We start from the raw sequence: 16,838 nt of genomic DNA on the forward strand, positions 1-16,838 counted from the left end.
GTCACTCATCTACATTTAGCTATGGCTTCTTCTGTAACCAGGAGGTAACAAATAAGAGATACGTAGTCCCATTGATTGGTCAAAACTTCACATACAGTACAATAGGATTGTAACATTTATTTTAAAAAGCTCTTAAGGATAAGGCAGCCTGTTCAGTGGGTTGTTAGTCATTGCTGTGCTTGTTGGTCCTGGCATAAGTGAGAAGCAGCCATAATAAATGGAGGTGGAGACCTAACTCAAGCAAATGAAATAGGCAATAATTAATGATGTTATTAGTAACATTATTGAGATTTTGTGTTCACCAAGAACTGCTCTAAGACCTTCTTGTTTACATCCCATTTCCTAATGCAACGATACCTTTGAGGTATTTATTAATGTCAGAATAATTTTACAAGTGAGGATAGTGATATGGAGAGTTTAAAAAATCTTTGTACATGTTTGTATGAATAAAATGACAAAGCACAACCTGGAGCCCAATTCTCACATATGAATAATATTTTAAATCACTGTATTTTACCATAAGAGTGTTTCTGTGAGATTTAATTCCAACAAATCCATCATAAAGTATAAGCTGCCCACCTAGATTTTTTTTTCTGGTTTGAGTTCCCAGCTGAAGATGTGCTGTGTTGGGAGTGTTCTCATGACCTCTGGGGACAAGGACAGCTGCTGCCCCTCGGGCAGACACTCACTGCTGGGGGCAAGATTCATGTGCTTTCGCTCAGAGATGAAAGTCTTCATTTTCCTGTACTGACTCCAGTGAAGAAAGAGAAAAGAATTCCAGAACCTGCCTCAGTTTCCCAGTTCCCATGTCCATTGCCTAGATACCATGACATTTATGAGCTTAAAGTGACTGTCTTTTGTAGGATGAATCTTACCCCTGGAAATGACAGTGGACTCCGTGGTGACTGAGAATCCAGTAAGACCATGCACAGGGGCTGACAGTGGCTTTGCCAGGAGGAGGGTCAGAGTTTCCAGCAGATTTTCAGAAGTCTCACTGACTCCATGAAGAGCAAGAGTCACTCTCCCAGACATTTAAGTTATAAATATCTCTGAATTGAGGAAGAGAAATTGTAGCTTCAAGGAGGGGAGCATGACTCTCTTTCAAGTCTGTATTATCTAACATCTCAGGACACTTCTTGGAGTTTGGAAGTTTGTTCAGTCATAGTTTCTAAGCCACTACTGGGTATTTGCTACCTACCATGGCCCTATTATTTCATTTCTGTATGGATTTGTGGACACAGGAAGGCTTTAACAAAATTCCACTCTCCTTCATTATTATAGATTAATTGAACACTAACTCTGAAGGTGATGTTAAAGAGAACTAACTCATATCCTCATTTTACATTGAAGCTTAAGTGATGCAGGGTCTTTTCCAAGTGCTGGGTCATATGGGGCCGCCTAGTTACAGTGACTGGCTTCACCTGTGCTGATAAGACAGTGTTTCCATAATTAGGTGTAATGCCCATTGCCATGTAATTGTAAATTTGAAAGAGACAGGGAATCAGGATATTTAGGTGCATAAAGCACTGAAGATGCCTCACCACGTGTCTCAACCCAAGGGCAAGTGAGAACATTTACACAAGATAATTAATCCTGTAATGCTAGTGATTCACTCATGTTAATGTATTTAGGCAGCTGTGTGAAAAAGAAAAATGAAAAATATTTCTTGTTTTTTGAGAATGAAAACATGTCACCTTTACCTTTTCTCAGCAGATGGTGCCAAACAAGTCCATGCAAGAGGACAGAAACCACACGCCTGTGACAATGTTTATACTCCTGGGAATCTCAGATGAAAAAGAGCTGCAGCTTAGTCTCTTTCCAGTCTTCCTGCTGATCTACCTTGTGACGTTATTCTGGAACCTGAGTCTCATCACCCTAATTAGGATGGACTCACACCTGCACACGCCAATGTATTTTTTCCTCAGTGCCCTGTCATTTTTAGATATTTGTTACACTTCTTCCATCAGCCCAAGGATGCTTGCCGACTTCTTCAAAGATAAAAAAGTCATTTCCTTCATTGCTTGTGCCACCCAGTATTTTGTAGCTTCTTGGGTGGGTCAGGCTGAGTGTTGCCTCTTGGCCGCCATGGCCTATGACCGATACATGGCCGTTGGCAACCCTCTCCAGTACTCATCCATCATGGCCCCTGTGCTCTGTTGGAAGATGTTTGCTGGTGCCATTGGGTGTAGTTTCATTTTTGCATTAGTAGAAACAGTGTCTTGTTTCCAAATTTACTACTGTGGGCCAAATGTCATCCAACATTTCTTCTGTAACATAACTGAAATTATTAGTCTGTCTTGTTCTAATCCGCATATCAGTCAAATTATTCTTTTTCTGGTATCTATTTTTGTTGGGTTTGGTTCCTTACTTCTTATTCTATTATCCTATGGTTTCATTGCAGCTTCCGTCCTGAAAATATCATCCATCAAAGGGAGTGCCAAGGCCTTCAGTACTTGTGCCTCCCACCTGGCAGTTGTGACCCTCTTCTTTGGCACAGGCCTCGCTGTGTACTTGCATCCTAGTTCTGGCCACTCCACAAAACAGAACAAATTTCTGTCCGTGTTCTATGCTATTATCATCCCCATGTTAAACCCTGTTATCTATAGTCTGAGGAACAAGGACATCAAAGAGGCCCTCAGGCGAGTGATGAAGAGGACAGCACATTTATCTCAGTAAGAGTAAGACCTGAAAAACAGAAAGCAAAGTGCAGTAGAACAAAATAAAACCAATTTATCACCATGTATTTCTAGTCCTAATGGAACACTATGGTCAGAATATGCAAGCATCCTATTGTAGGTCATACAAATGTCTAGGCAGAAAAGGTCAGTATCTGACTTCCTGATTCCTGGTGCCCTTACCCTTAGTGGTCCCCATGCAGGAATCTAGCTGAGCCATGGATCCTACATGGCGGGCAGTTGAAAGCTTGTTTCCATGCTTAGACCCAGTAGATAAACCTGTGTTTGAGAATAGAGGTTCTGAAAGATAGTGCATGTAGAGAAATGTAGGGAAATTGTTCTTTTCACACAAACTGTTCTTTCTCCCCTGAACTTCTTTTACTTAGTTTTCATTTATTCATATTTCAATTATGCACTAAAAGAGTATGTTCATTAATTCATGAAAATTAAAAATTGAGAAAATTAAGTCATTACAAACTTAATCCTGGTGATAAAGGTATGGAGAGAGAGTAAAATAGACAAGGGGATATATATATATATATATATATATATATATATATATAGAGAGAGAGAGAGAGAGAGAGAGAATGAACATGAGAGAAAGAGCTTGGCCTTGTTTTATTTCCCCAAACCTGTTTCCTTGTGTTATTTTTGAGTCAGTTTTTGAAGGTAATTGTGAAAATGGGAGGGGTGAAGGAATGAAATGATTAAAATTAAAGGTTGGGGAAATGCTCAGAGCCTCTAAAGGAGCCATAGCGGTCAATTTCTACACTGGTGTACCTGGTGCATAGTCTATGTCAGCTTCCTAGAGACTCTGAGACTCAGGAGTGATCACTCCCATGTTGTGTCTACAGAAGGAGTCCCCAAAATCTGAGCCTCCAAGTATTCCAGGTTTTAATACTGACCAAGAAGTGGAAGATTCAGCAGACCTGGGGTTGGGGGGTGCTATGAAATGTAGATTCCAAATAAGATTTGTGAAAAATTGACAAAGAGAATAATTCTTCAGATAAGAGTTTATGGACTAAGTGTCCAACATATTCCAATATTATGTGTAGAACATTTGGGTTTCATGTAGTTCCGTGTATGAATATGATATGTTTTTGTCATTCATTAACTAAGAAATAATATCCCTGTTTCAGATAGAACCTTGTGCTTATTGAGTCCACCATGTTCTCTCCAGGTAGCAACAATCCATCACTATCTTTGTAATCAGTGACTTTGAGGCATTGGATTGTGGGACTGCATAGACTAAATAAAGCAAAGTGTGGTTAAAAGATCTATTCTTTACTTAACAGACTGCGATTTGTAAATTCATCTCTAACACACTTTGTAGATAGGTGCCTTTCTGCAAGCTACTTGCCCACATATTTTCCTCACTTCTCCATTGAGAAGAATAATTGCATCTTCCTCAAAGAATGACAAAGGATTATCTCAGACTAGGCATGAAGGAAAACAGAATCTGGTATGTGGTAATACCTAACGAATATTAACTTATGCAGTGAGTGATTAGTCAATTTTTATTCAATTTTCTATATGTCAAGGGAAATCCTGGCAAACTTTTAAAAAGAGACAAATTAAGCAGCTTTGGAATATCTACTCCAGTTCGTACATAATAGTGAGCTAAAAGCCATCACCCCCACCTCTGCAGCTTCTTTGCACAAGGAGGCAGTCCTCAAAGAAGTTGAAGGAACTCAAGTTCATAGACCTGACCACATGTGGAGGTGTTACCATGGTCTGAAACCTCTTACTTACATGAAACCTTGACTTTTCAATTTGACATTGTTTCCCTCTCCTACTTTCTGTGTACTCCAGCTTGATAAAGTTCCTGTCTTTCAATTTAATTTGGCAGAGAATGTTAAGTTACCCTATTGCCAAAAGTCACTGGAACAAAACAACTAACAAACTAATAAAAGAAAATTGTCTCATGGTTTGGACTTATGTGGAATCCTCAGGATTTGTTTTTATCTCTAACATTTGGCAAAATACCATTCAGCATTTCATGTGTGACATTCCCTAGATTATACCCTTGTCTTCCTTCCATGTTGTGCCTAAAGAAGCAGCACCTGAATTCCCAAAGCTCCGAGTCTCCTGGAAACAGCAGATTTGATGGTGTACAGAAATGTAGATTCCAAACAAGAAAATTTATAGAAAATTGAACAATTCTTCAAACAAGAGTTCATGCCTCATGATTTTTTCTTTCACTTGTTTTTGATGAAGTTGGGTCTTGTTTTCCATCCCCTAGCCTCCCTTTTCATGGAAACTTCCATAGTGAGAATGCCCTGCCTCAGAGGTAGTTCAAGACTTTCAACACCTGTGCCTCCCACCTGGAGGCTATGACTGTCCTCTATGGCACAGCCTCTCTGTGCACGTGTGTCCTTGTTCTGCCACTCCACACATAGAACATGTTCCTGTTGCTTTTCTATGTTGTTATTCCCATGCTTAAACTTATTTTCTATGATCTGAGGAACAATGATGATAAAGAGGCTCCCAAGAAGCTGATAAATCAGTAATACATTTAACTCAGCCACAGTGATTTTTGGGGCTGGATTTTTGAACTTCAGTATGGAACATAGGATAAGAATATATAAGTGAGTCTGTCAATATCAATAATATATAAGTAGAGAGAAGAAATGAAAACCACTTCCTTGACTGCTGAAGTTATCATGTTAATGACGATACAAGTGATGTGGTTGTTATGGTGTTGTAGTATTGTAGCCAGATTAAAAACCTGTTTTCAGTATTAGAACCATGTGATAAACTGTATGTTTTGAGAGAGGAGGTGCTGTAGGTATCAGATTAGAGAAATGGCAAGAATGGAATAAGCCACACTGACTTTATTTCACTGATTTTCTCTATTTCTTTCTTTATAATTAATAAGAATTTATCAAATCAATAAAATGATGTATGAATTAATATCTGAAGAAATATTTAGAACTATTTTTCAAGAGCCATTTTATAATTTTAATACCAACAGAAAGAGCAGAGTGAATGAATATGGGTGTGTTTGTGTGTGTGCATTATGAGTGTGTGTGTGTGTGTGAGAGAGAGAGAGAGAGTGAATAGAGAGAAAGAGAGGAGATGAGGAGGGGGAAAAAGAGGAAATGAAGGAGAAGGAGTATTTGGAGAATGAGGAGGGGAGATCTCAAAAGACTGGTCATGAATTACTCTGAAATAACTCTTTACTCCATGTCATTCCTTGTCTCTCCCTGTGAGGTAATTGAAAAAAAATTGGCAGGGAAAATGTCTGAAGATAGAAAGAAGTCAGTCGTCAAATTCTGGGCACATATCAGCAGGAACATATTCCTTGGAAGCATCCGAAAAACCTAACGAGAGCTCAGAAATGATGGCCGTCATGTTGTGTCTCCAGAAGTGTGTCCCGACTCCAGAGATATGAGCCCCCAGAGGATATAGGGCCTTCATTTTTATCAGGAGTCAGAGAGTCATCAGACTAGAGAGTCCCATGAGACTCAGAGACCAACTTAAAGAAATTACAAAAAGTGTACAAAAAAGATTAATGGTTTATGACTGGTGTTCTATAATGTTAATGTATTTGCTTCATGCTCTCGAATTTCAAGATTTAATTTTTTAATAATCAAGTAAGGGTGATAGATGAGCTACTAAGCTGATATCACCTCTACAATACTGGGGCATATTTTGTTCTGCCTTACTCTTCCCACTGTAGCCACGATTAAACCTGTATCTCACAAAGTGTGACTTGTGGAATAGAAATAGCTCCTACTGACATGAAACAAGTTCTTCAATGCGTGGCTGGGGCATCCCATTCTGACCTTTAGTGGACATCTTTGAAATAATCTTAGAAAATAGTTAATTTGAAAGCTCACTTTGGAAGGAGGCAACACTTGGGGGTTGGAAAGTGAGAAATGGAGGTAAGAGAACTCAGCACAACAATCTATGGTGTGGACTATGGCTTCTCTGGCATTCCTTGCTGCCTCATTTTCCTCTCTTATGAATAGGGAATAATCCTTGCATGCTTCACAGGGCTGCTGTGATGATTAGTTCAGGTCAGGGAATTGATAAAACGTATACATTAATATACTTACAATGAAAGTTCTTGGTAACCAGGAAGGTTTTCACACATTTAATTTATTGCTATTAAGCTATTTATCAAATGGCTGTGTGTGCTTAGTCCAATTCCTTAAACCTTTATTTATTTATTTTTAAAAGATTTATTTATTTATTTATACAAGCACTGGGTACAGTCAGAGGCGCAGGAGGGTGAGAGAATTCACCAGAGCCAAAGCGGGGAACAGAACAGACAGACCGACGAAATACACCTTTGAAGGGAGCAGCGGGCATGGCAGGAGAGGTCTGTCACACCATGCAGGACCCTTGCCAGCCGCTGGGGATGGAACCTGCACTGCAGAGGCTGCGGGCAGCCTCGCATCCAGTGCTCAAATGCTGCGCCACCAGGGGAGGCCCCAATTCCTTACACCTTTAGTTCAAGTTACTTACTTGGAAAGTAAACATATGATGCAGAACTATTCCTAAGACATTTCAGCTCAAAGGCCACCAAGTTTGTTAAAACAAAATCTATAACCATGAGACTTAGCCAGGACAATGGGGATGTCGGGACCCAGAGGGGACATGGCTCATGGGGCAGATTAGCCGTGACCAAAGCTCCCTGGAACATGACCCCAGAGAGCAGGTGCCTGGAGGCTCCCTCCACCTAATTGTCTTTCCCCCTCACTCTGCTGCCCTCGATAACAAATATTAGGGGACTCCCCACTTGGGGGCATCTCTCTTGCTGTCAGTGAACAGCCTGTTTCATGGCTCACAGCTCCCATCCTGGAGTAAACTGGGTCCATCCTGGAACGTTTTTCAGGAAAGAAATATGCTATTTCCATCCATGGCAAGAAGTGTGTGTTCCTGAGGGATCTTGGTCAAGGTGAGAAGCAAGATTTAGAAATAAGAGAGGATTGTGTGCTGTCTCCACAGTTGTGTAAGTCTCCTAGCAGTGGCTGTGGGGCGCAAGGTGTGTGACACTTGGTCACTTGTGTTCTTCAGCCCTGCCCCCTCCCTCTTCCCCTCCCCCCATGGTGGTGTCTTCCATGGAATGCTCCCCCTTATCCAAATTCCCTGACCTCAGAGACAAGATTAATATCAGGTGTTACTCTGGGGTTAGGACTGATGCTGAGATCCAGGTCTGCAATTCTCAAGTACTTGATACTGAACTCTGATACTTGCTGGTTTTCCATGTATGAACTGGAAAAAATATGTCATCTAGAATCAATTTCAGTAAAGGTGGAAACATTGCAAACATTAATAATTGCGTCCTGAGCAGTGATGTACTGAATTCAGGGGGAATTTCCTATAGTCAAAGCAGGCTTGTCTCTGTATTCCAGACTTTTCATTCCAAGCACCCTTCTCGTTTGTTATCCTCTTAATGAATCTGTTTGAAAATAATCATAATAATAATAACTGATTTCCATTTCAATACATGGCTACAATTCTGAGTAGCAAGAAACAAAGTGGTCCCTACATAAAGGACAGCCAAAGCTCATGTACAATATCTTTGGTTTTTTGAAAGACCAGTGAGGGGCTCCACTGTAACACCAGGTAGTATCAATCTTACTAGCTTTTCAACCTTTGTTATACCTCATCATTGATTCTCTTTGCACACCATCCTGACTTTTCACCAACTCATATGCTTATCATATCTAAGATTGTAATTTTGAGTAGGGTATTTTGTTAGTTATATCCACACAGTAAAATTTCCATTAATATTTGTATCAGGTAATGTTCCTTCTTCACTATTTTCTTTGTAAAATTCATCAAAGAGATAAATAATTCAGATATTTTTCATCTAGCTGTCCAAATATTAAGCAGGCAAAATTTCTCATGATTAACTGAATCAATTCAAAACCCATACTTCATTTTGTAGATATGGGTCACTCATCTACATTTAGCTATGGCTTCTTCTGTAACCAGGAGGTAACAAATAAGAGATACGTAGTCCCATTGATTGGTCAAAACTTCACATACAGTACAATAGGATTGTAACATTTATTTTAAAAAGCTCTTAAGGATAAGGCAGCCTGTTCAGTGGGTTGTTAGTCATTGCTGTGCTTGTTGGTCCTGGCATAAGTGAGAAGCAGCCATAATAAAAGGAGTTGGAAACCTAACTCAAGCAAATAAAATAGGCAATAATTAATGATGTCATTAGTAACAATATTGAGGTTTTTGTGTTCACCAAGAACTGCTCTAAGACCTTCTTGTTTACATCTCATTTCCTAATGCAACAATACTTTTGAGGTATTTATTAATGTCAGAATAATTTTACAAGTGAGAATAGTGATATGGAGAGATTTAAAAATCTTTGTACATATTTGTATGGATAAAATGACAAAGTACAACCTGGAGCCCAATTCTCACATTTGAATAATATTTTAAAACACTGTATTTTACCATAAGAGTGTTTGTGTGAGATTTAATTCCAACAAATCCATCCTACAGTGTAAGCTGGCCACCTGGATTTTTTTTTTTTCTGGTGTGAGTTCCCAGCTGAAGATGTGCTGTGTTGGGAGTGTTCTCATGACCTCTGGGGACAAGGACAGCTGCTGCCCCTTGGGGGCAGACACTCACTGCTGAGGGCAAGAGTATGTGCTTTGCCTCAGAGATGAAAGTCTTCATTTTCCTGTACTGACTCCAGTGAAGAAAGAGAAAAGATTCCATAACCTGCCTCAGTTTCCCAGTTCCCATGTCCATTGCCTAGATATCATGACATTTATGAGCTTAAGTGACTGTCTTTTTTAGGATGACTCTTACCCCAGAAATGATAGTGGACTCCATGGTGACTGAGAATCCAGTAAGACCATGCACATGGGCTGACGGTGGCTTTGCCAGGAGGAGGGTCAGAGTTTCCAGCAGATTTTCAGAAGTCTCACTGACTCCATGAAGAGCAAGAGTCACTCTCCCAGACATTTAAGTTATAAATATCTCTGAATTGAGGAAGAGAAATTGAAGCTTCAAGGAGGGGAGCATGACTCTCTTTCAAGTCTGTATTATCTAACATCTCAGGATACTTCTTGGTGTTTGGAAGTTTGTTCAGTCATACTTTCTAAGCCACTACTCGGTGTTTGCCTCCTACCATGGCCCTATTATGTCATTTCTGTATGGATTTGTGGACACAGAAAGGCTTTAACAAAATTCCACTCCCCTTCTTTATTATAGATTAATTGAACACTAATTCTGAAGGTGATGTTAAAGAGAACTAACTCATATCCTCATTTTACATTGAAACTTAGGCGATGCAGGGTCTTTCCCAAGCGCTGAGTCACATGGGGCTGCCTAGTTACAGTGACCTTCTTCTCCTGTGCAGATAAGACAGTGTCTCCATAATTTGGTATAATGCCCATTGCCATGTAATTGTAAATTTGAAAGAACAGAGGGAATCACAATATTTAGATGGATAAAACACTGATGATACCTCACCACGTGTCTCAACCCAAGGGCAAGTGAGAACATTTACACAAGATAATTATTCCTGTAATGCTAGTGATTTACTCATGTTAATATATTTAGGCAGCTGCATGAAAGAGAAAAATGAAAATTATTTCTTGTTTTTTGAGAATGAAAACATTTCATCTTTACCTTTTCTCAGCAGATGGTGCCAAACAAGTCCATGCGAGAGGATAGAAACCACACACCTGTGACAATGTTTGTTCTCCTGGGAATCTCAGATGAAAAACATCTACAGCTTAGTCTCTTTCCAGTCTTCCTGCTGATCTACCTTGTGACATTATTTTGGAACCTGAGTCTCATCTCCCTAATCAGGATGGACTCGCACCTGCACATGCCAATGTATTTTTTCCTCAGTGCCCTGTCATTTTTAGATATTTGTTACACTTCTTCCATCAGCCCAAGGATGCTTGCCGACTTCTTCAAAGAAAAAAAAGTCATTTCCTTCGTTGCTTGTGCCACCCAGTATTTTGTATTTTCTTGGACGGGTCTGACTGAGTGTTGCCTCTTGGCTGCCATGGCCTATGACAGATACGTGGCCATTGGCAACCCTCTCCAGTACTCATCCATCATGGCCCCTGGGCTCTGTTGGAAGATGGTTGCTGGTGCCATTGGGTGTGGTTTCATTTGTGCATTATTAGAAACAGTGTCTTGCTTCCAAATTTACTACTGTGGGCCAAATGTCATCCAACATTTCTTCTGTAACATAACTGAAATTATTAGTCTGTCTTGTTCTAATCCGCATATCAGTCAAATTATTCTTTTTCTGGTATCTATTTTTGTTGGGTTTGGTTCCTTACTTCTTATTCTATTATCCTATGGTTTCATTGCAGCTTCCGTCCTGAAAATATCATCCATCAAAGGTAGTGTCAAGGCCTTCAATACTTGTGCCTCCCACCTGGCAGTTGTGACCCTCTTCTTTGGCACAGGCCTCGCTGTGTACATGCATCCTAGTTCTGGCCACTCCACAAAACAGAACAAATTTCTGTCTGTGTTCTATGTTATTGTCATCCCCATGTTAAACCCTGTTATCTATAGTCTGAGGAACAAGGACATCAAAGAGGCCCTCAGGCGAGTGATGAAGAGGACAGCACATTTATCTCAGTAAGAGTAAGACCTGATAAAAAGAAAGCAAAGTGCAGTAGAACAAAATAAAACCAATTTATCACCATGTATTTCTAGTCCTAATGGACACTATGGTCAGAATATGCATGCATCCTATTATAGGTCATACAAATGTCTAGGCAGAAACGGTCAGAATCTGACTTCTTGATTCCTTGTGCCCTTACCCTTAGTGGTCGCCATGCAGGAATCTAGCTGAGCAGTGGATCCTACATGGCAGGAAGCTTGAAAGCTCGTTTCCATGCTTAGACCCAGTAGATAAACCTGTGTTTGAGATTAGAGGTTCTGAAAGATAGTGCATGTAGAGAAAAGTAGGGAATCTGTTCTTGTCACACAAACCTTTCTTTCTCCCCTGAACTTCTTTTACTTAGATTCCATTTATTCATATTTCAATTATGAAGTAAAAGAATATGTTCATTAATTCAGGAAAATTAAAAATTGAGAAATTGAGTCATTACAAACTTAATCCTGGTGATGGAGGTATGGACAGAGAGTAAAATAGACAAGGGGAGATAGAGAGATAGAGAGACAGAGAGAGGGGAGGAGAGAGAGAGAGCATGCACATGATAGAGTGAGCTTGGCCTTGTTTTATTCCCCCCAAGCCTGTTTCCTTGAGTTATTTTTGAGTCAGCTTGTGAAGGTAATTGTGAAAATGAGTGGGGTGAAGGAATGAAATGATTAAAATTAAAGGTTGGGAAATGCTCAGAGTCTTTAAAGAAGCAAAGTGTCAATTCCTCACCTGGTGCACCTGGTGCATACTCTATGTCAGCTTCCTAGAGACTTGAGACTCAGGAGTGATCACTCCCATGTGGTGTCTACAGAAGGAGTCCCCAAAGTCTGAGCCTCCAAGTATTCCAGGTTTTAATACTGACCAAGAAGTGGAAGATTCAGCAGACCTGGGGTGGGGGGTGCTATGAAATGTAGATTCCAAATAAGATTTGTGAAAAATTGACAAAGAGAATAATTCTACAGATAATAGTTCATGGACTAATTGTCCAACATATTCCAATATTATGTGTACAACATTTAGGTTTCATGTAGTTCCGTGTATGAATAATTTTTGTTTTTGTCATTCATTAACTAAGAAATAATCTCCCTGTTTCAGGTAGAATATTGTGCATATTGAGTCCACCATGTTCTCTCCAGGTAGCAACAATCCATCACTATCTTTGTAATCAGTGACTTTGAGGCATTGGATTGTGGGACTGCATAGACTAAATAAAGCAAAGTGTGGTTAAAAGATCTATTCTTTACTTAACAGACTGCGATTATAAACTCATCTCTAACACACTTTGTAGATAGGTGCCCTTCTGCAAGCTACTTGCGCACATATTTCCTCACTTCTTCATTGAGAAGAATAATTGCATCTTCCTCAAAGAATGACAAAGGATTATCTCAGACTAGGCATGAAAGAAAACAGAATCTGGTATATGGTAATACCTAATGAATGTTAACTTATGCAATGAGTGATTAGTCAATTTTTATTCAATTTCCTATATGTCAAGGGAAATCCTGGTAAATTTTTAAAAAAGAGACAAATTAAGCAGCTTTGGAATATCTACTCCAGTTGGTACATAATAGTGAGCTAGAAGCCATCACCCCCACCTCTGCAGCTTCTTTGCACAAGGAGGCAGTCCTCAAAGAAGTGGAAGGAACTCAAGTTCTTAGACCTGACCACACATGGAGGTGTTACCATGGTCTGAAACCTCTTACTTACATTTAACCTTGACTTTTCAATTTGACATTGTTTCCCTCACATTTTTTTCTGTGTATTCCAGCTCGCTAAAGTTCCTGTCTTTCAATTTAATTTGGTAGAGAATGTTATGTTACCCTATTGCCAAAAGTCACTGGAAGAAAACAACTAACAAACTAATAAATAAAAGAAAATTGTCTCATGGTTTGGACTTGTGTGGAATCCTCAGGATTTGTTTTTATCTCTACCATTGGGCAAAATACCATTCAGCATTTCACGTGTGACATTCCCTAGATTATACCCTTGTCTTCCTTCCATGTCGTGCCTAAAGAAGCAGCACCTGAATTCCAGAAGCTCTGAGTCTCCTGGAAATAGAAAATTTGAGTGTGTACAGAAATGTAGATTCCAAACAAGAAAATTTATAGAAAATTGACAGAACAATACTTCAAACAAGAGTTCATGCCTAATGATTTTTTCTTTCAGTTGTTTTTGATGAAGTTGGGTCTTGTTTTCCATCCCCTGACCTCTGTTTCCATGGAAACTTCCATAGTGAGAATGCCCTGCCTCAGAGGTAGTTCAGTACTTTCAACACCTGTGCCTCCCACCTGGATGCTATGACTGTCCTCTATGGCACAGCCTCTCTATGCACGTGCGTCCTTGTTCTGCCACTACACAGATAGAACATGTCCCTATCCTTGTTCTATGCTGTTATTCCCATGATTAGCCTTATTTTCTATAATCTGAGGAACAATGATGATAAAGAGGCTCCCAAGAAGCTGATAAATCGGTAATACATTTAACTCAGCCACAGTGATTTTTGGGGCTGGACTTTTGAACTTCAATATGGAACATAGGATAAGAATATATAAGTTACTTTGTCAATCTCAATAATATTTAAGTAGAGAGAAGAAATGAAAACCACTTCCTTGACTGCTGAAGTTATCATGTTAGTGCCCATACAAGTGATGCGATTGTGGTGGTGGTGTAGACATTGTAGCCAGATTAAAAACCTGTTTTCAGTATTAGAACCATGTGATAAACTGTATGTTTTGAGAGAGGAGGTGCTGTAGGTATCAGATTAGAGAAATGGCAAGAATGGAATAAGCCACACTGACTTTATTTCACTGATTTTCTCTATTTCTTTCTTTATAATTAATAAGAATTTATCAAATCAATAAAATGATGTATGAATTAATATCTGAAGAAATATTTAGAACTATTTTTCAAGAGCCATTTTATAATTTTAATACCAACAGAAAGAGCAGAGTGAATGAATCTGGGTGTGTTTGTGTGTGTGCATTATGAGTGTGTGTGTGTGAGAGAGATGGAGAGAGAGAGAAAAAAGAGAGAAAGAGAGAGAGGAGATGAGGAGGGGAAAAAAGAGGAAATGAAGGAGAAGGAGTATTTGGAGAATGAGGAGGGGAGATCTCAAAAGACTGGTCATGAATTACTCTGAAATAACTCTTTACTCCCTGTTATTCCTTGTCTCTCCCTGTGAGATAATTGAAAAAAAATTGGCAGGGAAAATGTCTGAAGATAGAAAGAAGTCAGTCGTCAAATTCTGGGCACATATCAGCACGAACATGTTCCATGGAAGCTTCCCAAAAATCTAACAAGAGCTCAGAAATGATGGCCGCCATGTTTAGTCTCCAGAAGTGTGTCCCGACTCCAGAGATGTGAGTCCCCAGAGGATATAGGGCCTTCATTTTTATCAGGAGTCAGAGAGTCATCAGACTAGAGCATCCCATGAGACTCAGAGACCAACCTAAAGAAATTACAAAAAGTGTACAATGATTCATGTTTTATGACCGGTGTTCTATAATATTAATGTAATTGCTTTGTACCCTAAAATTCAAGATTTAACTTTTTAATAACCAAGTAAAGGTGATAGGTGAGCTACTATGTGCATATCACCTCTAGAATCTTGGGGCATGTTTTGTCCTGCCATGCTCTTCCCAATGTAGCCACAATTAAACATGTATCTCACAAAGTGTGGCTTGTGGAACAGAAATAGCTCCTACTGACATGAAATATATTCTTCAATGCTTGACAAGGATATCCCATTCTGACCTTTTGTGGACATCTGTGACAAGATCTTAAGAAAATGATCAGTTAACATGAAAGCTGGGGCAACCAGAGGTGGCGGGGAATGGAGAAATGAAGGGAAGAGAACTCAGTGTTGAGGGAGTATAAGGGCCCCTGATTCGGACTATGGCTTCTCTGGCATTCCTTCTTGCCTCAGATTCCTCTCTTATGAATAGGGAATAATCCTAGTATACCTCACAGGGATGCCATGATGATTAGTTCAGGTCAGGGTATTGATAAAATGTATGCATCAACATATTTAAAATGAAAGTTCTTGGTTAAACAAGAAGGTGTCTACACATCTAATTTATTGCTAATAAGCTATTTATCCTCTTTTACTGGGCCAATTCAGCTTGGGCCAGTTCCTTTCACCTCTAGTTCAAGTTACTTACCTGGAAAGTAAACATATGATGCAGAGCTATTCCTAAGACATTTCAGCTCAATTGCCTCCAAGTTTCTGAATACAAAATCTATAACCATGAGACTATGCCAGGAGTATGGGGAAGTAAGGACCCAGAGGGAAGGGGCTTATGGAGCAGATTAGCTGTGACCAAAACTCCATGGAACATGACCCCAGAGAGCAGGTGCCTGGAGAGCTCCCTCCATCTAATCCTTGATAATAAATATTAGAGGACTCCCCACCTGTGGGCATCTCTTTTGCTGTCAGTGAACAACCTGTTTCATGGCTCACAGCTCCCATCCTGGAGTCAAGAGGGTCCAATTCTGGAAGGTTTTTCAGGAAGAAATACGCTATTTCCATCCTTGGCAAGAAGTGTGTATTCCTGAGCGATCTTGGTCAAGGTGAGAAGCAAGATTTAGAAATAAGAGAGGATTGTGTGCCGTCTCCACAGCTGTGTAGGCCTCCTAGCAGCAGTGGCTGTGGGGAGCAAGGAGTGTGACACTCTGTCACTTATGTTCTTCAACCCTACCCTCTACCTCTCTTCCCTCCCCGCCACGGTGGTGTCTTCCCATGGAATGTTCCCCCTCATTCGAATTCCCTGACCTCAGAGACAAGATTAATGTCAGGTATTACTCTGGGGTTAGGAATGATGTTGAGATCTAGTTCTGTAATCGTCAAGGACTTGATAATAAACTATGCCACTTTCTGGTTTTCCATATATGAACTGGAAATAATATGTCATCTAGAATCAAATGAAATGGTATCTGTAAAGATGGAACATTGGAAGCATTAGTAATTGAGTGCTGAGCAGTGATGTACTAAATTTCAGGGAGAATTTCATATAGTCAAAGCAGGCTTGTCTGTCTATGCTTTTTGGACATATCCATCAAGGACCCTTCTTATTTGTTATTCCCTTAATTAATCTACTTGAAGTATTAGTAATAACTTGATTTTTGCTTAATACTTTTTCAATATTGAGTAGCAAGAAGCAACTTGTCCCCACATAAAAGATAATCAAAGTTTGTGTAGTTCCTTTGGTCTCATTTTGAAAGACAAATGAGGGCCCCCACTGTAAAACCAGGTAGTATTGATCTTACTAGGTTTTCAACCTTATACTACATTGCACACCATCCTGACTTTTCACTCATTTGCTTATCATGTCTAAGATTATAAGTTTTGGGTATATCGGCACAGTGAAATTTCCATTAATTTTGATGTTAGTCAATATTCCTTCTTCACAATCTTCCCTAGAAAACTCATCAAAGAGATGAGTATATTCAGATTTTTTTCATCTAGCTGTCCAAATTTTAAGAAGGTAAAATTGATCATGGACCAAGTGAAACAATTCATAGCACACACTTATTTGGTAGTGATGGGTCGCTTA

The 16,838-nt window shown here is 39.6% G+C and overlaps 2 protein-coding genes across 2 annotated transcripts; both read left to right on the forward strand.

The window, feature by feature from the left end:
* Positions 1 to 1,713: 1,713 nt before the first annotated feature.
* On the forward strand, positions 1,714 to 2,676 carry LOC311170332 (olfactory receptor 5A2-like; the record flags this gene model as incomplete). Its single annotated transcript, XM_084232708.1, has 1 exon — positions 1,714 to 2,676. The coding sequence occupies one exon, from the start codon at positions 1,714 to 1,716 to the stop codon at positions 2,674 to 2,676; it is 963 nt and encodes a 320-aa protein (XP_084088834.1).
* A 7,623-nt stretch (positions 2,677 to 10,299) lies between these two features.
* LOC311170321 (olfactory receptor 5A2-like) lies at positions 10,300 to 11,262 on the forward strand (the record flags this gene model as incomplete). The annotated part of the gene is made up of 1 exon (XM_084232697.1): positions 10,300 to 11,262. One exon carries the CDS (start codon positions 10,300 to 10,302, stop codon positions 11,260 to 11,262), a length of 963 nt encoding a protein of 320 aa, XP_084088823.1.
* Between the last annotated feature and the right edge of the window lie 5,576 nt (positions 11,263 to 16,838).

The sequence above is a fragment of the Talpa europaea genome, assembly GCF_964194135.1.
Source record: "Talpa europaea genome assembly, chromosome: 1".
Classification (NCBI taxonomy): Eukaryota; Metazoa; Chordata; class Mammalia; order Eulipotyphla; family Talpidae; genus Talpa; species Talpa europaea.